The 23,227-nt window shown below is 36.6% G+C and overlaps 1 protein-coding gene and 1 long non-coding RNA gene across 3 annotated transcripts in view; one reads left to right on the plus strand and one right to left on the minus strand.

The window, feature by feature from the left end:
• The window catches only part of trip4 (thyroid hormone receptor interactor 4), a 54,349-nt gene that overhangs the window by 18,371 nt on the left and 12,751 nt on the right, over positions 1 to 23,227 (minus strand). For both annotated transcript variants that reach the window (XR_013325952.1, XM_077713904.1), the window contains exon 12: positions 17,038 to 17,140. Coding sequence is in view for 1 of the 2 variants with exons in the window: in XM_077713904.1 (XP_077570030.1) it covers positions 17,038 to 17,140 (103 nt within the window). In the remaining variant the exon portion in view is untranslated. The remainder of the gene's footprint in view (positions 1 to 17,037; positions 17,141 to 23,227) is intronic.
• On the plus strand, positions 11,841 to 22,076 carry LOC144194683 (uncharacterized). The gene is made up of 3 exons (XR_013325953.1): positions 11,841 to 11,936; positions 12,001 to 12,041; positions 22,010 to 22,076. It is a non-coding gene; the product is annotated as an uncharacterized LOC144194683 (long non-coding RNA).

Below are 23,227 nucleotides of genomic sequence, written 5' to 3' on the forward strand. Positions count from 1 at the left end.
GATTAAAAGGGTATTTCTGACAAATACTTTAGGATGTAGTATCTATATATTAGCCCCTCTCTACAGTGTTTATCATGAAGGCTGTGACCAACTAATAATCAGAAGATTCCTGAGGGAATGGTTAAGTGGCCAATTTTCTCAAGGTTAACATAGCTCAAGGTTATGTTTGGGTCTCTGCACGCTGGCTAGCTGTAAAGTCGAGACGAGGGGAAAATGCTAATGGGTCTGCCAAATGTCAAAATACATCCTGTCCACTGACGGGTGAGAAATGGCTAGGAAAGAAGATGAAGCGGTGAGAGACAGAGTAGTATATATATTATAAAGTAGATCTACTTGCCCTTGTTACTGTATGAATGTGCGTGGGGGGAAAGGAGGAGTGAAAGTCAAGGAAGTCACAACACAGGAAAAAAAGCTCCTTGGCATGCTCGAGGCACGGTGACATTAATCTGGCGGAACTCACGCCATCTTTTCCCATGACAGATGTAACGGGATTGTTTAATACAAATGGAAGTGAGTCATGTTATTCACACTCAAACAGGCAGAAAGAGGACACATACATGAATTAATCTTAAAGTAAATGCACCCTGTAATGTGGTTGCATGACATATACGCTGAGGAAAACACACACCCGATCCATGTTATGACTACGAAAACTACCAACAATTCAAAGCGACCTATGCTATCTATATACAAACATTTCCTGGACCGGTGCAGCGCTCTTACTCAAGCAAAGACACACTTCAAACAGATGCAGAGCAAGTAAACAGAGGCAGCTGGGGGAAGGAAGCAAAGCCCCTTCCTGATTAACAGTTTGCTGTCACGTGCCTTGTGATAATACTTAAAGAGGCTAACACTTCAATCAAGCGGGTGGCAATGAGGATGGGTAGGGGTTTGCAATTACAAAAATATGCCAAAGCATGCAATTAGCTTGCATATATGTGTCATTTGTTAACTTAGCTATGTTCTGTGTCACACGGTAATTACCCCCAAGCACTCTAGGCATGTGATAAATGCTTTGTGCACACTCCCTAAGCCCCTTTATCATTATTTAAAAGACTAAAGGTGACACGTTAATGTTTTCTTTGAGCCGGGTATTAAGGAATCATGGATGAATTTTGTTATGATCCTAAACTACATGCATTCAAAGCACCTACTACTTCACTAAGTTATCAATACAGACAATCCTGGAAATAATCATGTCTAAATATTGGCAGATGGACGTTCAATCAATGTATCTCGTCCACTGTTTGTCTCCTTGAGCAATGTAGCAGGCTAAAGCTGTGTGGAAGCCGATGCTATTGATTTTTTCTGTTGAAGAGAGCAGGGATACACAGAGGAGGTTCGGCTAATGATGGAAATTTTCAGAGAAGCTTTAGTGGACTAACAGCAAGCTGCATTAATGGAGCATTTGATCAATTAAATAGTTACAAATACTTGCCTCTTTTCTGGAAATTCCTCTCTCTATAAGTAGGGACGTGTAAACAAGATGCATTTGGCGCATTGAATTTGTCTGTCATTGTATAGTGCTAGCATAATATAGGCAAGATACAATATAGATAATTATTCAGTTAGAAAATTCCAGCCAGAGAAGTACTTGAGTCGCATACTGGGGTGTTTGAAGGAGCTGACACAGCCATAAACATGGCACCATACCCTGCAGTGGAATTGTAAACCAGATCATAGGTGATAATTTCCATTTGTGTGCGTTTGTGTCAAACTGAACGCTACAGGTCATTGGGAACACATCTCTAAAGACGCATTTTCTGATCCAGAGATACACGACATATTAGTCTTCGGACATACATTTGCTTTCGATTGGGGGTGTGTCTTGAGAGTGATAAATATGTCAGTTATTCGTAATTACAAATGCCTCTGCTAAATTTGAAAGCAAATATGCTCACATAATTATAAACACTGTGTAAACACAATGCTGTCCTGTGACAATAAAATTAGTAATGAGGGAAACTGGAAAATGATTGATTTGAGAAATGGTCACATATCTCCGGGGTAGCATTTCTCTCCATTGTGTTTATGTGTTTCTTAATTTCCAACAGTTTGCTGAACAATCATCTCTTCCCTCTCCCAAGAAAATTACATTTACCAATCAATTCCCCTCCCCACCTAAGTACTATGATTACTTGAAAATTTCCACTTGACTAACATGATTTAAAAGACCCTTGTGATGAGAGTGAGCAGATTAGTTGTTTCTGTTGTTATTCGCAATCAACACATTGACAAATTGCTCAGATATTTGAAAAAACAATAATAAATGAATAAAAATAAATAAATACTATACTATAAACCATATAAATACAACAGCAACTCTGCAAGCGAGATTGTTGTCCAGATTAATGGGCGACAATAAAAGCACAATTTCACACAGAGTACATCTTAACGACTCAAATATGCAAATGAGACATATAATTCAGCTGCATTAGAAGATGGGTAGATAGCTGAGCAAGAAGCAAAAAGAAGGCAGATATTTGTTAACAGACATTGCAGCAAAGGTGAACATAATTGTTTTTCCCCTGATAAAACTGATTTAAACGCGGACCTGGTGTTACTACTATATTTATCAAGGGATCCAAACCCCGTGCAATATATATACAATGATTTCCATTCAACCATACCAGGAGATTCATGCATTGTACATATATAATCAATGCAACAGTTATTAAAATTATTATTTACCAAGCATTTGAATAGAAAAGAAGACGATGGAAACCCCAACGCAGCGACCTACTAGCTTGCACGTTGATTAACCATGTTATCATGATGACAACATTATAAAGTGGTCTTACAGGAACAAGAAAATTAGGAATATACTAGAATATCATGTGGTTTACAAATAATAATGAAATGCATAATGCATTTACAGTTTGGTGAACCAATTAATCAATGGTCCTCAATTGCTTTTTTGCTACCGTTATTAAATATTTACTTGGCTGATGAAGTCCCTTCAAAAGCAATGTGCTTTGATTACAAGCCAATGATAAGAAAAGGTATCACACACATTTAATGAATTAATTATTTTTTGGCTGGCCATTTTATAAAGAATGTTGTTATTCTAATGTGGAACTTTAATACTGTAATTTCTGTACTAATAATCACACTTTCTTTGCCTAGTTTAATACTCAAGTGCGTCTTATATGTATATTTGTATTTACTAGCTCACCACCAAAAGTCTATAGTTATAAAAAAAGGAAATGATACATGAACACGGGTCTATTTAGCCTGTTGTTCTCCCTTTACCTTGTTTTACTTTAACGTTTATATGTTCTTGGTTTCTGATCAATTAAAAAAAACTCTCTCTCTAAAATGCAGCATATTTCAGTGGCGATTTATATATTTTTAGTCTACTCTTCATTGTTCAATATTTGGCTGGTGCGACTTATAGTCTGAAAAACACTTTATATACAGACACTAATTTAAAGCTGTTGGTAAAACAAAAGAGTATACCTCTTGGGCTTACTTTATCATGTATTGTATAATATGGAATGATTCAGTCTGAAATGCCCTTCTTTCTTTATGACTACATATTTGTGCAGCTACAAACTTGTGTAGGATGAGACTCTACGGAAATAAAAGGAAGTTTAGCCTCCAGATCTGATTGTAAAGTGGGTCAACTATGCTCAGGGAGAATTTAACAAGCTGCTGGAGCAGCCCACTTGATAATTAGCAGGGAAAAGAAGCCATGCTTTAGAGCGGGATGTAGCATTAAGAAGTTGCTCCAAGATGGAAAATGTGCAGTTATGAAGATTAATTTACTAATTCTATTGCACATTTTGCATAATCTTTTTTTCTTAAAGAGTCTCACAGCTACATCAGTGCCTTTGCTCGTTTGAGAGAGAAAAGATGTTCTGGTGTGAATACAAACGAAATTGATCAGAGAGATTTTTTTCAAATGCCCTATGGTAATGCACCTCTATCATTCTGTCTCAGTACATTCATTGGTTGGTCATTCATAGAATGTTGTAAACACAGGTTCATAAACAAAATGTAAGACATTGATTAAGATGAGCACAAGACAAAGATTAAGTTTACAGTCATAGTAGTGGTTCACAAATATGACTTTCGCACAACTCCTGTGGGATTAAAGCCCTTCAAAACTTCAAGGCCAATTGCACAGTGATTGATAATCTGTTCACGCCTCTCAAGCTATGCCAAGAGATGACAAATAAATTGTTAAACTATTGTTGTTCATCTACTTAAATTAAAAATGAAGTGAGTTTTCCATCAAACATCTATCAAATAAAATTAAAATCTGGTAGTCCGGGTTTCCCCACTAACCCATGAACTATGGCTTGGATAAAGCAAAAAATATATAATTGGAAGAATGAAGGAAACAATTTTCCTTCAGACACTTTCAAAGAAACAGTTTGCTTGCTTGCTTTTGGATCAAAAGATATCCGTCAATTAGGGTTAAACCACATATCTATATAGTTTGTTGAGAAAATTCAGGTTATCCCAGGCAAAATGTAAAGTGAATTATGCAAGAAAGAATGGATAACAATAGATTTACTGGAATTTCAAAGCGAAAGGACCCAGACAGACCACAAAAGGGAATCTTCACTCATCAAGTACCAGACAAATCAGAGAATGCTGCAGTGAGTAGATGTGTAAAAATATTTTCAAAGGAAAGCTGTTGTTTTATGCTTATGTTTTGATGGCAAGTGCTTTTTCGAACTTTAATAGCTCAACAGATGTTAAAGTGAAGAGCACATGACTTGTTTACATTGGCTTGCTGTTGATTTATATTTGGGTGCAAAGAGTGGTGCCCTCTCGCCACTTGCAAAGTATGACATGCTTCTCTAAAAATGGCTTCAGAAAATGCCTGTAAATGCCCTGAAGGGGTCGTTTCAAGCACCCCAGTGGGTTTGCACCACTCAATCAGTGCTACAGGGGTCCAGTCTGGGCTACACCTATATGCACACACACATTCACAAATCATTAAGCAATGAAATGGCTAGATAATACACTCTACTAACAAATACCGAGTAACCCTCTAATTAATACGATGGGTTAGTTGTCTTTTATATCAACAAGTAAACAGAACGGTTGTACTGCCAACCCCTAAAATAAATGTCAAATTTAAAATGTAACATTTTGTTATTCATTCAGTCATAGAATAATGTCATTTTTGTGCATGTTACCGTTTCCTTATACTCAATTTACTTGTTTAAACATTATCATTGATCCTATTCTGCGCATTTCATTTTTCTCATCTCAGTTTGCTTGCAGAAGCTCAGGAACAATTCCCACAGGGAACTGGCAATCTCGCATGAAAAGGCTTTTCAAGTGGCATGCTGCTCAAACACATGCGCATACAAATTTGAGCTTTAAAAAACCCTAATGTGTGTGTGTAATGTAATAAGTAAAGATTGAGTGGTAAAATATAGAGGAATCTTTACTTGGGTTAGTGTTTCTCCTCTATTGCAATGGATTCATGTCGGAAAGGTGAATAACTAGGGATGCTTAATAAATCTGCCATCAAGGTCAAATAGGTTTCCTCAATAGAAAGCATTTTTTTGGCTTTTATGGGTATCAAAATGAGACAACTGACATTAGATCCATTGTTTTGAAAATAAAAAATGATCATTAAGCGTTACCTAATGTTGGAAATAGCAGGCAATCAAATTAATATGATCTTTTGGAAAATTCCTACTTATGCTGGCAGCAATTCAAATTTTGACTATTAAAATGTTCGAAAGCAATTTGCAAAAAGAAATAACAATAATTGAATGTGTCAGAGCAGATGTATAGTTAAGTACTTGAAAGTTAAACGTACAAAATGTGCTTGTCAGGCATGTTTTATTCAAGGAAAAAGAAGAAGCCAAGAGGACTGTAGTGTTTCCAGCAAAGACAGGAGTCATCTAGCTGGAGATTAAGTAAAGAGAATTGTCTGAGGGATCAGAAAATCAGCAGCAGTTATAACCATATGCCTGTGACCCAGTGTTTTTCTTGTAAATTGTATAAAGGGGCAAGCATATCCAGTCTTTCATCTTTCTCATCTGGGGTAAATGGCCAAATCCTCCATTACAATAAGCTGAATGGAATTGTGCCCCCAAAACCTATTGAGTATTAATCATGATGATGACATGGAATCTTTTATTTCTAAAACAAGTTTTCCATGTCTTTTTTTTCTTTTAAATAATTGTATTCCAACATCTGCAATACTCATTTTGGCATATTAAAGACATAAATATTCTATTCTCCATCAGCCCTGAAAGCTCGAGCACGATTCTAATTACCACGCATGACAATTTACTCAGGATGCCGAAGGGGTTTATTATACCACTGTATATTCGAATTTAAAAACCAAGGAGAACATACAGTGCCAAAACATGTGCATGGCATTGTACAATATACTTTCTTGATCTCAGTAATCTGGGTTTAGTTTCTGCTTGTGGCATGTTCACTAGTCCCAAAATATTTTAAGATATGGCAATACTCAAGAAGTGGGAAAACAAAGGTATGAATGATAATTTGTCACTAAGAACATGTTAGCGTCCCTAATTTGAGAACATTTCTTACAAGAAAAAAGCAAGTGGATTGTCTGTTGTTTACTCAAAATTGGCCCAATTTCCCTGCTCTTGCATGTTTTTGAAGCCGCTTTCAAACATAACCTACCACAGCATGACCGGATTATGTGACTGGAATGTACCTACGTCACGGCTTCCAGACATAGGGAAATGCACCAGTGCTTAACCTGCCTGGCCGTGTTCAGACTAGAGAGAAATGTAGTGGTACTTATTCGATTCCGCATTTTCACATGCTACATGCGACTTGGGGATAACGTCATGTATGTTTACATTTTTATATTCCGCTAAAGAACTAAAGATGATTTATTACACGTTTAACCCATTCATGGTGTTAGAATACATGATCGTAGACTTTTCATATTGTCAAATATTACAATGCCTATGCGACACAATGCGTCACCTATTTCTACAATAATTTGGAAAATCTGCAATTGGTTGGCAAGCAATTCAGGTTGTACCCTGCCTATTCTGTTAGCTAAGATAGGCTCAGCATCTCTGCAACCCTTGTTAGAATAAGCAGGACGGAAAATGAATGAATGAAAATAAGAGGCAGCAAAAAAAGACCATCAAAACATTTACATAATGTTGCTGTAAGATTGGCAAACATTTCCATTAGTGTTTCGTTTCAAGTAAGACACTTCCTTTCAGCATCAGGCAACCTAGTAACTGAATGTTACACGGTATAACGTCAACATTAATGACGGCATGTTTTAGTAGTTATTCCAAAACAGACTCACACAATTGACTGGTTACCACTGTTAATGAGTAGTGAGTACTTAAGGGAGCAGTGTATAAAGAACTCATGAAGGTCACACAGCAATTCGTTGGTCAGCCAACAGAATTATTTTTACATGCTTCATGATCAGTACGGATTCAGGTTTTGAGTCTAAACTATGATGATATAATGACACAGCAAGTAAAATAATGAAGTTCCACAGCAAGCCATTTTACCATATCACCATCTTTCCAGGCAGCTTATGTTCCCGACCACCCATTACTTGCTGCCTTGCCTCATTAGCATTGCAAATACCACCTCAAGCGAAAACAGTGAAGGCAGCAGAAGAACTAGGACAGAATTAAGAGATTATGCAAGAAGCATGGATAAGTGGAAAGAACAGAGTCAACCAAAAGGGAGGAGGAGGCTAAAAGCACATTGCAATGCAGAAAATACCATATACTTGACATTCTTAGATTAGATATTTTCCACAGGCATAATTCATTGTTGTCCATGACAAAGAATATTGCGTGGACTGCTATTAATGTCAATCAAAATCAATCTAGTGAACCTACAGTTAGGTCTTTCAGGAAGGTATACATTTAACCACATCATTTTATGGGCTGTGTTTTATGTTTCCATAACCACAATGTTGTTGAATCAGTTCCACATGTTGACAATAAAGGCTTTCATTCCATGTCCATTCTTATGTACACCTATGAATGAGTGCTCAATAATAAAGTTTAGTTAGGTTTTTCACGGTACTTGTATTTATTGTGAAATTCGATTGTTTAAACCGATTCTATCACTAATAGCACAATGTAGCAATTTAAATGTGTCCCTGCTACAAACGACTAATTTGATAGCCAATTAGTAAATTATTATTTTGATGATGCATGAACTAACCGGTTCATATACATTTAGCACAATTTACTGTTTTAAATTCTGATCGACATTTTAGTTACAAATCTACAATTTCATTGTACTCCAAAGCAAAAACATATCTTATTTTGATTGATTACAAAAATAATCGGTGCATGTTTATAGGTCTACAGAAACGAGAGAATATTCACTGGGGACAAAATTATTTGGATTTTTTTAGGTTAACAATATTTAATTTTGGCCCGACTCAGTTGGGATAGATTGGATTGAATGTCATATGTGGCACCAGACATTTTCTAAATCCTAAAGCATGTTTACACACTAGCACAAAAATCTGGTACTATTACCGTGTAGTCCTTTAAAATATCAGATTTCAATCCACAGAAAATCGTGTAAAAAAAAAATATTCGAAAATGTATTAGAGTGTTATACCAAAGCAAAGTTTCAAATAACCACTTTACTTTTTACTTTTATTGCAATTATTTGGATACATTATTTACTTAAATCTATTTATCCAGGCTGAGTGTGGAATTCTTAAATACTTTCAATGTGACTTTAGCAGACAGCAAGAGGACACATATTATTCAAGAGAATAAGGATAGCAAGCAAAAATTGCTCCAGCACACTGCATGTTACTATTATAACTGTGGTGAGGAAAATGTGTCAGTTGTCAGTTTCTGGAGCATTACTGAGGGCCTTTAACACAGACAGCAATGTTGACAAAACCATGTTTTTGTCGGTTAGTGCAAGAACAGATGCACATATAACAGGTCTAGTTTGAAATGTGCACCAATGGTGGCAAGTCCAGTGTAGAAGTTTGAGCTTCATGGCATTAGCTCTGCTCAACACTCAGTAGGAGATCAAACAAAGAGCCTTATAGAGCTGTAATGCAATATTCATGGTGGGGTGTGAGCGGAGAAGTTAACCACAGCTGAATTGTGGAGTGACTTTCCAATCTTCTATTTGGGAGCAGCTGCTGCTTGGGCTTGCTCGTCTCTTGCTCAAGTAATGCCTATTTCCTAGCCTACACTCTCTTGTTCTCTCTCCGCTGCCTCTCACTCAACCATTAATTTTTAATCACAACATAAATGGCTGCCTTAGCTGTGGCTGCCGGGAGCAGTAAGTCAAGGGTTCTTTCCTTTGGTTATGGAGTAGGAAATACATTTGAATGGATCAAACTAAACATTCAGTCTGAAAGGGAGTGCTGATGGAAAAGTCCACGGGGCGCAAGCCAAAATATACTTACTACTTCCATTATTGCTTCGTCGGCATTTAAAAAAACGACTAATGAATCCTGTCCTGTGACAAAATGGATGAAATTATTGTCCTCATCTGAGTACTACTTTGCAGATATAAAACTAAAGTTCATAACGTTAAAAATATATCATCAAGGCAAATTAAAGTAAACAATGGATTATTTTGTATTTTGTCATCACTCATTTGAGATTCACAACTATTTTTTTCTCTCGGTGTATACAACAAAGTTCATTTGGACAGTTTGCGAAACTTGCAGTAGCCTATGCTTTACTGAAATCTGGCAATCTGGACACTCAACCCATCTCAAAATAGGCAAATTGGTGGAGGCATTCATTCCAAAGACAGAACAAAAGTAACTTAGAAATGCTAACAAACGACTATGAAAATGTGAAAGGTTAGACCATTTATCTATTGGAATATTTTTACGGGATCCCGTGCCCAATGCCCAGAGGAGGCTCCAACTCCCACATAATGATTTTAATGATTGATGCTGTTTATTCTGTCTAATCACCCTCATGCTACCTGCCACAATGTAATTTCCCGAATACGGGATGAATAAAGTTATCCAATCCAATCCAATCCAATAACCCTTTCGAGGATAAGCAGGACAAAAAAAAATAATGAATAATTGAGGTGCAATTTTTACATAAACAAAGAATGTTCTACAGGTAATGTTCAATTTTTTTTTAAAATAAAACTAGATTGATTAAAATGTTAAAGACTCATGTAGTTGTTTGCCAGGCTTTTAAAAATATCCACCGTCGGACCCCCCAAATATGTGATCTGTACACCCCTTGTTTGAAATTGTAATATTGCGATTATAAGAAGACTGTATATAAAAAGCTATGCCACGTATATGTGACATTTAAGGTTGGGTAGCTGTTGTCACCAAGGTGGAAGCACTCAGGTTTTCCTTTGCATTATTTATTTTCTATATTGGGGTGGTCTGACCCACACGTGTAATGAGAAGTAGAGTCACGGTCTGTTGGAGTCCCGAGGCAACCCCATGCGACCATATCCCTGGATCAGTGCTCAACCACACAAAGATCTTTACAGCTACTGTTTGCTCAGGATTCACTTGGACTGTAAAAGTCAAGTCTTGTTGACACATCTGTGCTGTTCCTCCCTGAGGCTAATGGCTATTACATCTGTCTGCTTCTCTTCAGTGGAATAGGAAAACTCCAAGAATCAAATCATTTTTTTGAAAGTGGGAAGAGGAAGAACACTGACAGGTCATGGGCAGCCACTTCTAAAGAATAATAACTACTTTTGATCTTATTTACGAGCGTTCTTTGACTGCATTTGAACTAACATAAGATTGATTTTCAACGAAATGTCAAAGGCCTCAAGGGAGCACTGGTAATATGTGAACGCTCCAATTGTGACTCAATTGTCGCATGCAAAACACTCATTGACTATCTGATCACCTCCTCATGTGTAAGAGAACTGTTACCCATTTAAACACAACCAGAACAGGTAAGTTGTAATGTTAATGGGACTATATGTGAACATATACACGAGTTACTGCTGTTTTAATAAAAAGGTACAATTAGAAAAGAACTAAATACTTCTTTTTTTTTTAAAGCAACATCATCAACATTTATTTGAGATGCCTTGTTCTCTCCCCCCCTCGTTAAACAAACTAGCTCTCTGCTGGAGGCACGACTCGCACACACACAAACAGATGGTGTGGAAAATAATGATGTGTGGTACTGCATATTTTGCCATAGATCTGGTCTAAGTCTTGCAGATAAAGAAATGATAGATACTATCTTATATTAAATGTAAATGGTGTTTAAAACCACAAGATCTCATTTTTATAACCTTCATGTGTTTATGTGATAATTAACTTCTACATTGAAATTATTTACCAGCCAGGGAAAAAATAATCAACAAGACAATTGTCTATCACAATGGCTTCTCAGAAAATAGATTTACATAGGAAGTATTACTATGACAGAACTACTTTCATATTACCAACAATATTTAATATATATATATATATATATATATATATATATATATATATATATATATATATATATATATATATATATATATATATATATATATATATATATATATATATATATATATATATATATATATATATATATATATATATATATATATATATATATATATATATACTAATACTTTTTTCATGCAGTTTTCAGTGATAAGGCATTCAGTGGTGCAGAAGTGTTATTAATCTTATAGAGCAAGCATGATCTAGTGGAGGAAAATTTATTGTTCAGAGCTCCCAAGCCTGTGTGCTTTGCTTTCAGCTCACCAGCACAGCTAGTTCCTTCCCTCTCCTCTTCTACCCATTAACTGGCTGACAAAACCATAATAAACACAGCCTGTCACCTTCAAGGCCTGCCTCTCATTTACTAGAGAACACATGAAACCCTGCACTCACATATCCTCTCTCTTCCTCCCACTTTCCTTCATTTGCTGGACTCATTGGAGCCGAAACATGGGGTTGGGCCCCTGCTGCCTCTGATGCTACAGATTCTCCTCAATATTGACCTCAAAAGGTATGAATATTAAATGGGAATATGAAGCTATTTAGCTCTCAAAACCTCCTTTGTCTCACAGCAGTGGAGAGCAGAGAAAAAGCACAGAGGAGACTAATAACAAGGGTAGGCATTTGTTGTGTCATTGTCTTCTTTTATATTTGCAACTCTATGGTGACTTCACACACAAAACAAGGTGGGATTCACAAATGTATTGCAGTTTTACTGTTTGGGATTTTTGAATTTTCATTGATGTGAACAAGCACTTGTCACTTAAACTCTTGCCAGCCCTTGTTACCTTAGCAGATCCGGAAACATTGTCAGGGACCCATACCAACTATCACAACCTGTTCCAGCTGCTGCCCTCTGGCAGACGCTACAGGTCTCACAAAGTACGAATAAATAGGCTTAAGGACAGTTATTTTCCCCTAGTCATCAGGACTCTGAACTTGCGGTAGCACGACAAACCATCCCTTCTGTGTAATAACTTCCGAGTGAGGTGACTTGAAAGACATTGGGCGGTTATTAGCCTCCTACTGGCTGATTGAAGGTAAGTCAGGAGACAGTGAGAGGTAAGTGATACCAACGAGTCAGAAATGATCACTTATTTGGGCCTTTTGCCAGGAAAGCGCACCTTGTGGAGAATCACTACCAATTTCGTCATACGCAGCTGGGTATGATGACAATTAGGCTTTTGTCGAGTCAATGATGATGACAAAGCCTATGTCCGATTATTATTATTATTAACAACTCTTGATTCTTTTGGAATACAAGCCAATTTGTAAGATAATACATGTGAGTAGTTTTTTTTAAGTAATGCTACTCAGTTTGACCTAATGACATTAAGTGTGGCTTTAAACAATAAAAAAAATACTAGAAAATAACTAATAGACTAAAACATGCACAGATCCCACATTTTAACATGTATGCTTGTGTTCTTCAGATGTTGTACTGAAAACAAGTGGTAAAGAGGCCAGTGATTTACTTAGTGAAAACATGTTTAGCGAAACAACTACAAAATTTTATATTTTAACATTTTTGCCCAGTACTAGAATAAAGTGGTGGTTCAATTCAGGCACAAAGGAAGAAACAGACCCGGAGAACCGAAGGCTATAGGGCATCTGGGATCATGACAGACAGGCAAATAGCTTTTAGCATTCACTATGACCTTCAGGTTATAAACAAGTGTGCACACTGATACAAATGTTCACAGGATGTGAACATAAACCATTATGCACATCCCTTATTACAGAGAGACAGTCTTGGCTTCTTGCCATTTTAAATGTCACAGACTCCTCCAATGTAATGACTGATCAACCTCCGCTTGGCATCCAGCAAAACCTTGCATAATGTCTGAATTTTTAACCACAGATTGAGCAAGAGGAAACAAACATTTAATGATTCTAGAATCCAGGCTATATTTCATTGCAATTCCAAACAATAAGGTCGATGTCTTGCAATGAGGATGTGGGTGTTAAAAATGACCATTCTTTTAAGAAAAACAAGCACGGGGATGTGCCAGCAAAATGTAGGCTAAAGCCTATACATAACACGACTAACCACTACTGGCTAGCTCGTAACTTACAGACAACACAGGCACCAATAGCTCTGCAAATACTTATCAGGCTCCAAGGATACATTGAGACAACCTAATTCTACACAACTACTAGTACTACTAAGTTTTAAGACAACCGATTAATAAATGATGGAGTAGGGGTACAAAGCTAGTACTTTTTTTCTCCTCTACACACCAGAACTTATATATATATATATGTGTGTGTGTGTGTGTGTGTGTGTGTGTGTGTGTGTGTGTGTGTGTGTGTGTGTGTGTGTGTGAGCAACAACTTATTTTGTGGATAAAAGTGCAATATCAATGAAAACAAAATTAGACAGGTGTCATAATTTGGCCATTTTGTTGTTTTGAATACTAGCATATCAATAAAAGTTTAACTGGAAACCATAATTGGCATGTAAGTTTATCACGCTGTGAACTAGTACATAGAAAGATGCATGCAATGGGGAGAAATGTATTTAAGTGTAGCCACATGGGGTCTTCAAATTCTCTAAAATGACTGGAGTGAAAAGATTGTTCATCACTCTGGTTTAAGAAAATGCTATGAAAAGCTATCTCTAAAGTGACAGGAAAAGAACATATTAAAAATACCAAGGCGGAGGATGGTGTGAAGGATCAAAGACAACTCACTGGCCACCACCAAAGAACTATAAAATGGACTTGCTGTTGGTTTCTTTCACTGTGCACCATTCAATAATTCAGTGCTCTTCACACAAGGACAAGTTGTACAAGGAGTGATGTGGATGAAGGCTTTGAAAAGTACATTTGAATAAACCAGTTTCATTTTGGAAAAGATGCTGTGTACTGATGAAACGGGGATTGAATTATTTGATTTTAACCAAGGGTGATTTAGATGGTGGTAAAAAAAACTGCATTCCACTGCACTTGCTACAACAGTAAAACTGGGGCATAGAGCAATCCTGGCTGGTATGGGGCTGCATGGCCAGTTGTGGCAGTGGGAGCCTTGTTAAAAACGAAGTTTGCATGGATTCCAAACATTACCAACAGATTCTGCAGAATAATGTTCAAAAATCAGGCACAAGGTTGAATTTTCACCAGGAATGATTATTTCAGCAATACAGGGACCCACATCATTGCTCAAAATCTACTGCTAGTCATTAGTCACAAAAGGAGCAAGTACAATGTTCTCAGTGCCCAGGCCTGAATATCATTGAAAATCTGTGGGATGATCAAATGATGATGCAGGCTGTCCATGCACAGCAACCATCAAATTTAGATGAATGGGAAATGTAGGGAAGAATTGTCCAAAATTGCTCCACAATACAGAATCTGGAACCTCATTGGAAGCCATAAGAATTGTTGTTATTGTGGTAAAAAGATAATTTATTTTAATACTAGATTAGGTCATTTATTGATATTTTTTATTTTTGTGAAATTTGGAAAGTGTGCTCTCAATCCCGTTAATTATAATTATGGTATAAATGAAAATAATAGAAATTGTAAAGGGTGCACAAAGGTTTGTCTCTATTTTATGGTTTCTTTCGTGGATCACAAAACCATGATAACAAGGTTCATAAAAGAAAACCAATTCAGAGAGATATAGCTATTAGCTATTATAATTATATTTATAGCTATTATAATTATAAATGAGTAAATTAGCTATTATTAGCTATTATAAGTATTAATATTTACAACCTATATAGAAAATCCTAATTCATCTCATACTGATATAGCAATAGATAGCAGACAAAGGAAAGGACAAGATGAATATAAGATGGTGGGTGAGAAAGAAAAAAAAACACTTGCTCAGCTTCTATGAGTAAGATGAGTAGTGATGGGTTCACCTGTGAAAGCCATGAGCATTGGGAATTGAGAAAAATGGGAGAGAAATGCTGGTGACACTTGAATATGACGAATAAGACGGAGAGCTTTGCTATGCCACACCAATAAAAAACTCGGTAAAGCACTATCAATGTCACCAATATGTCATGTTAAGGCAAAAACTACCTTCAGCAAAACCAAAAAAAATATTTCAAATTCATTATCAGATTACAGAAGTAGGGACAAACAATCTTTAAATGAGAATGCAAACTAAAAATATTATCGAAGATTATTGGTGTACATAACTGACATTGTGTATTTAATTGGCAATCATTTATAAATTGCAAAATTGAACATTGTATTGCCCCTTTCAGTCATTCAGTTCAAAATAGCATAATTTCCTGGAGAAATTATGGGACTGTAATGCACTGCTTGTGATCCAATAAACTGTACTGCGACATTCCAAACAGTACCAAAGCATGGCCCCAGGAGTTTAAACATAAGATTGAATGATACACCACATAGCATCAGGTCCCTTGCAGTATACATCATTTTTATGTTTTAACGAAGACAATTTCTAACATTAAATTTCTCTGTGTCTCAAGTACAGTTAGCACTAGAACTAGTGTAAAAACCACCTTGTTCATTTATACTTAATTCAATCCCAAGAACATATTTCTAATTATCATGTTAGTTACTGTAAGTTTTTACATGACAAATAGTTCTTAAGTATGTAAAGGTGCTTCAGTCTAACACCAGGTTTTTCACGAGGTGCATGAGCCAAAAGCTGCAACACAGACGTGTGCAGCACTACTATATTTTTTACTAGACTCTGTTTTGCCTCACTTCCTGTTTTTTTTTTTTTTTACCAAGGAAGTTAATAACAACAATGATAATCCTTATCATAGTGATTGAAGAATTTTCATGTAATTATTCTAGTATATAGGCTTTAACGGTAGGGGTTCCAAAAACAATTCATGAAAACTGGTCTAAGGGTCTAATCTGTATTCTGGGATGTAGATATCACTCATGATGTGTGTCTATAATGTAAAATGTGTGATTATTTTATCATAATAATGCTATTCCCATGTGTTGTTTTACATTGGTTTAACAATGATATTGTAATTAGTTCTATTATTTAAGAGAAAATCTTAAAATCTAAAAAAACCTAACTATGATCTACTTCTAATTATTAAAAAAAGGTGGATTCACTTATTTCCCCTGGTGAAAGAAGCATGTGGATAAAAAAGGCTGGGATTGAATGTGAAAATTACAAAAGCTCAATGTTCAACTAAAACAACAACTGCTGTCCTAGAATAGTACCAGGTTTTGATGACCACTAATTGAAACCAAACCACTAAGTGAATGCATCTTGAAAGAAGTGCAGCTGCACAGATAATAACTCTGAAGTCTTTAGAGGATTTTGAAATATCAACAAAAGAGCTTACAGGTACATCATTTTACTGCAGAGGCAGCAGCAGAGCCCGACAATGTGTGTGGCTGCTATAATAAATCACACAACACAGCAGTAACAACATACAGAACTAGCTTATTCCCCCAGGCAACCAGACATCAAAATCTCATATTTACAGATGAAATGAAAACGTATTGTACCTTTTCATGCTTTTTGTATGTGGCTTGAGTTCACTTTGTGTAGTTATATCTACACATTCAATTTAATGTATGTATCCAAGTGAGCACGCACATACCATGCATGAACCTTTATGCATCTGGGAGTCTTTTTATCTGAAAGGAGATTGGACTTACAGATCTTGTGCTTCCCCTTCATTGGGAATTTCACCAGCAGCTCCTGGGGGTTAGTGCAGATGAAGACGAATGGGGAAGCAGACTCCTCACACATGCTGGGGAACTGTGGGCAGACATGAAGTGAAATAGCTTTTAAATGTTGACTGAGCATGACCAGATGCCCAGTATCTCTGTAATGAATCATTCAGTGGACATGCACATCATGACAGATGATGTGAGGCTCCTACTTTCGGCTCTTATGGTCAATAACACCTAGGTAAACATGGGAATTTGACAAGTATTAAAACCAAAAACAAACACTTATTCAAAAGATTTTCCAGATTCAGGAGTAAATTCATTATGAACTTATCACAAAGACTGCGTGCACAACAAATTTGTTCTAATGAGTAGAAGAAAGGAAGGGAAACCTATTTCTCCATGTGTTATTGATTGGTCTCTTGGGTGAGAGTAGGGAATTGACTGACAGTGACAAAGGAGTCATCTTTTCCATCACTTGGAGCCAATGTCTCTCAGCTCATCCAATTTCCCCCAGCACTATCAGATAGTTCCTATGATTGCATCTAGGCAGGCAGGAAGGGGCTCTCTTTCTGACAGCATGCTTCTACACCCCCACACCACTCCTCTCACTTAATCACAGCTTCCCTATCTTCCCCGAAGGAGCAGTGAAGGTTGTGACAAATTTGGGGCTTTTAGGGGAGATCATCAGAGTCAGTAACCCAGCCATATGGTGTGTGGCAAACCGGGAAGATATGATAGAGATGTACATTGTCGATTACAGTCCATGACAGTCAACCAGAGAGAAATACACGAGTACTAATAAATGTAAACACTCAAGAGAAGTCAAAGACAAATGGTCAACTAACGTCAAGTCTTTTGTCTCCTTCATCCTATAGCACATTACAAATAAACTAAAGTCCAGTCATCAATCACACGATATTTGGCGAAAAAATCTTGCTTTTAGAATCATCACATTCTTCAACGGGAAAGACAAACCTAAGACAATTAGCCATCAGGCAGACTTTATGGCTAATAGCAAACATTTAAATCATTAATTCATTCAGTGCCAAAATGTGTTCATACATCTTTTAGAATCCAAACATAGCATATTTGTCCTTTTTTGTTGGAATTGATGTTGTATTTTTTTCCACCACAAATTACAATGTATGAAAAATTTTAAGGATAGGACAAAAACAAGATCATGATAGGGGTCTTTTTATATCACCATTGCAATATGCCACATTAGAAACAGATGTTGAACATTTGACAACAAACAGAAAGTTTAAGAAATTTTCACAGGGCCATATTCAGGATCCAAATATTCATTTTTTCCCTCATGAAACTGGTGAATATTATCCCCACCATCGACATAAATCTATTTATATGACTCAGTTTACTTGTACAAAATATTTATCAAATAAAATAATATATATTATATAAAATAATTCATAATTTAGTGGGACAGATTTTCTCTGCCACATTGTTTGGTAATCAAAACATCTCTAATCAGTTGTAATTATCAACGAAGGTCACAACCATTTCGGCAATGTTGTGGCAACACCATATCTTGTGGTTGTTTTACAACCGTTTTCATATGGTTTCAATCAACTGGTAGCTGGTGCGAAACAATTATAATATTGAAAAAAAATAATGTATTGTTCTTTCATACCATCAAACCTCATGAAGCTGATGGTTCCTGCTAAGAGGTATACCCACCATTGTTTTAATATTTCATAAGGCCACTTAATGATTCATAAGCTACTCTGATCAATAATAATTACTGTATAGTATATTGTATAGTTATACAGTAAAGTATAGCAACAGCGGCTGCTGGTCCAGTAAAAAGTGAACTTCAATTGGGACCAGGCCACCACAATTGGTGATTTTGGTCTATTTACTCTCTCCATATTGAATTGAATGCCTTTATTGTCATTATAAAAGTATAATGACATAGGTAGTCAACATAGATAAGTAGTTAGCACGAATAAGTGGTCACATAAATCAGTACTCAGGTACAAAAAGGGACTAAAGAGATAAGTAGCATATGGATCTTAATGCAAGTATGAAGTAAGTAGTAGTAAGATAAGATGGTGACGTATGGTGACGGCTCTTGACAAGAAACTGTCCTTGAGTCTGTTTGTTTTGGCTGTTATGGTCATGTAAGATAGGTGGAAGCCAGGATGTGTATTGTCTTTTATGATGCTCTTTACCCTTCCTAGGCACTGGGATTTGTAGATGGTGTACAGGGGAGCAGGGGGGCAGTTGATGACCTTTTTAGCTGTGTTGATCACCCTGTGCAGTCTTTTCCCGTCTGCTTTTGTGCGGCTCGAGTACCACACTGACAAAGCCTAAGTCAGCATGCTCTCAATTTAGTATAGTAATAGAACCCTGACTCCACATTCTTGTGGAATCGGCAAAAAATCCCAGTGGCAAAATGTGGAAAGCTCATAAAAAGAAAAAATAACTTACAGCAATGATTATTGCTAAAGGTGACATTAAAAAGTCCTGCATTTCAGAGGACAAAATTAACAAATATGCTAGTTCTAAATTGTTATATCCAAGTACTAGTATTTCTTATTTCAATTTAAAACTTGGATCTTTTGTGCAAATAGATAACAAAGCGAAAAAAATATTTCTATTTGGAAGCTGCAGTGTAATAAAATAAGTTAGAATCCAAGGCAGAGCAATTGTATGTTTGGTAAATTCATAGAAGCAGAAATCGTTTACTGTATTTTTCACACTATAAACCACTTACTTTTTTCTCTCCATTTGTATCCTGTGGGTTTTGTAATAAAGTGGCTTATTTATGGATTTTTTCTCTTGTAATGAGCTGAATATTTCCCTAATAAAAAACAAACTAAAAAGAAGAAAAAAACAAAGGTTATGTGTTCATTTTAATACATTTCATTCCACAGCCCATACAGGCTTCTCATTTAAAAGTTCTGTCTACAAGGGCAAATGCTCTTGTTGATCATTTGCTGCTAGCACTTGCAAGTTAAGATGGATTGAAAGTCTAGTGCTATCATTGGTAATGAATGTGTTAACTTGTCAAGTAATTGTACCGCAGGCCTGTACATTGCTTAAAACCGTAATCTTATTAAGTGCACTATTCATCTGGTTCTGTCGAATCAACCATGTTAATGACAACATATGCAGCTACACAGACATTCTAGTAACAACTTCAATCTTCACAGATTTACACAATTCAGAATCATTTCTTTGTGGCAAGGGAGACAAACTTTTGACGCCTTGCATGTCAAGTAACAGCTCAACAAGCTAACTGTGTATATATATATACTCTCCCAGCTTTCTACAATGTCTCTCTCTCTCTCTCTCTCTCTGACTCCACTCAGCTGCTGTCAGCAATTAAGGGCAACAGAAACAAGTAATCTCCTTCTGGGCGACAGGGCCAGACCAGAACAGGCATGTGGAGAGAGCTATGCTGCAGGAGGGGGAGGGGATGTAGGGGCAGTAGTGTGTGTATGTGTGTGGCTGGCCCTAGCCAGGCACTGCTTGGCTGAACACAATCTCAGCCCAATAAAAAGGCCTTCATTGGCAAGGAGCAACTGAGCCAGACGGGCTGGGAGCATGTGGCTTTTAAAAATGAGTAGGGCGGATTGAAGAAGGAAGGAGGTGGGGAGAGGGAGAATAAAGAGACAAGGAACTCGAGTAAACATAAGAATGCGATGTAGAAATAAGGACACAAAATAATTGGGAAATTGTATTCAAGGAGGTTGAAACAAAAAGGCATATGTTGACTGATACATAGTTACAGAGAATGAGGTTTCCTTTAAACGCTGGTAACCCAGTCCTGTCATGGCTGTTTTTCTAACCAGGGAGGGATAAACAGATGGGTATTCTGAGATATGAGCTACACGTGGGAGGTGAAAGGGTGTTGCTGGGAACTGTGCAGAAGCAATTGTACAGCAAATGTTCTTTAATCTGTCATGTCCAGAAAACAGTTGTGTTTTGCATTTGTTAACCTATATAACAGAATACAGCTGCCCTCAGGAAACTTACTTTAGAAAGTTGTTTATGCCGTTGGATGCTATAGCATGATAATGAGTTTTTTTCTACTACTGCAAGAGACCAGAATAGAAGCACACATAAACAAGCAAATCCAAACAAAGTGCTTGCAGTGTAAACAAAATAAGGATAGCTGTACAGCTTGATTGCTGTCTGTATTTTACATTACACGTATTACGCGTGCCTTGCATTTTTTTGGTTTGTTTTGAAGAGCTACTCCAAAATAGGGTTACGTCAATGTGAAAATGCGGGTAGTAATTGCAAATCATGCCCTGCTGATGAATCACAGGCACAAGCTGGGTGTGATGCATGTTGATGATTAAAAATAAATATTCCTTAACTGACATAGTCAACCAGCATCATATTGTGGAGTGAACAATAATTATCTGTAAATCTCAAGATCAGCAACATATTTTGTTTTTTAAAAATAATCATACCAGAGACAAGGAAAGGGGATATTCATTGCAAGAAGCTTAACAGACTGTGCAAGTGTTTTTATGTTTAAATATTAAAGTGGCTTCCACTCAAAAACCGTTTCAGTAAACTTAATTGATGTTTAATTGCAGTAAAGACATATGTTAAGTCAGGAAAAATGACTGCTTTAGTCTAAAACAGAGTAAAGCATTTTCTCTTCAATTTCTTTGTACGTTTAAGAGCTGAAAACATTGTTATTTAGGCTAAATTAACACTGCAAGTATCTTGGCGCACTCATGTAATGTAAAACAGATCTATTCGATTTAAAAGTGTCATTGTAATCTGGAAAATTGATCACATTCTGCTACAAATAGGTATTACATTTAATTTTATGCATTGGTGTTTGCATACAAATTCCACTGAGGAAAAATAAATTGGTTAGCCCTTCAGCTAGCACTAGTGCTGACAGGTGCAGTAAAGACATGTGGTTTCACAAAGAGGTTCACACAGGCTCTCTTGCACTGCTCTGTTCTAGTTTCCCAGCCATGTTTATGACTTCACCTCCTGCGGTGGCCCTCTGGCAAGGAGCAAACAAGACTGCCTGACAACAGGGTAAGCTTTTGAGTCTCAAAAAGGTAATAACTGTGGGAACTTTCTAGGCGAGAGTGTTATCTCTTTTCAATCATATACACATCTGTACAAAAGATGACAAAATTGTCAAGACAAAAAATCACAAGTAAATTACATATAAAACTCAACAGAATAGCAGGTAGTTATTTCCTGTGCAACACCTACTCATACACAGCAAGAAGACAATTACAATCTGAGCTACCAAATGGTAATTTGGAAGAAAAAATGTGAGCTATCTACGTTGTTAGAGGACATTTAAAACCATTTTTATTCTTTGCAAGAATTAATTCAAAGTTACATCACTAGTTGAAACCCCGTACTCCAATTAATACTGCTGGACGAATAAGAAATAAAAGCAACAAACAATTATTTTTTAATTTCTATTTGGCGTCCATAGTAGGCATTTATACACTATTTCAGTATGATGTTTTGTTGATGATTGTGTTAATAAAACAGTTCGGCGGTGTGAGCAGCTAAAGCTCCAGTGGTGCTGATTTCCCCGATCAGTCCTAACATTGCGCTCCACTGAGATTGACAAACCCGACTGATAGTTTTCACATATCATTGCACAAACAGTATTTGTCAGAGTAAAAAGAAAAAAATTAAAAAGGTAAAAGTATTCATCCAGGTAGAGTGTCTTGAATTTTTGGTGCAACATACAAAATATTCTTTTAAAGAAAAAGAATTGATTTAGCTCCCTTTTAGAACTTTCCACCAAGTACTTTATTTTTGGAATTGAGTTTTACAACCATTGCTATTTGTAGCAGAAATGCAGAGCTGCCAACTACTCCGGAATTCCAGGAGTTTACCCGAAAATGCAACAAACTCCAGGACTCCGGACAACTTCCCTAAACTCCGGAAATCCCAAAATATTGTCACTTAAATATTTTTGGAAGCAACCATTTCAGAAAAGTACCAAATTTCCAATTTAAATGCCTCGAAATTCACACCATCACTACGGCTTCCGCCATCTTGATTCAACTGCACTGTAAGCCGGAAGAAATCGGTAACACGAGTGCATTGTGAATCATCCAAGTTACAAGTGCTGACGAAAGATTCGTCTTGTGCACATATGGATTTTGCGTAAATCGTATTCACTCTGGATAAACTCTGGAAATGGGAC

Source organism: Stigmatopora nigra, chromosome 3 (genome assembly GCF_051989575.1).
Source record: "Stigmatopora nigra isolate UIUO_SnigA chromosome 3, RoL_Snig_1.1, whole genome shotgun sequence".
NCBI classification, from domain to species: domain Eukaryota; kingdom Metazoa; phylum Chordata; class Actinopteri; order Syngnathiformes; family Syngnathidae; genus Stigmatopora; species Stigmatopora nigra.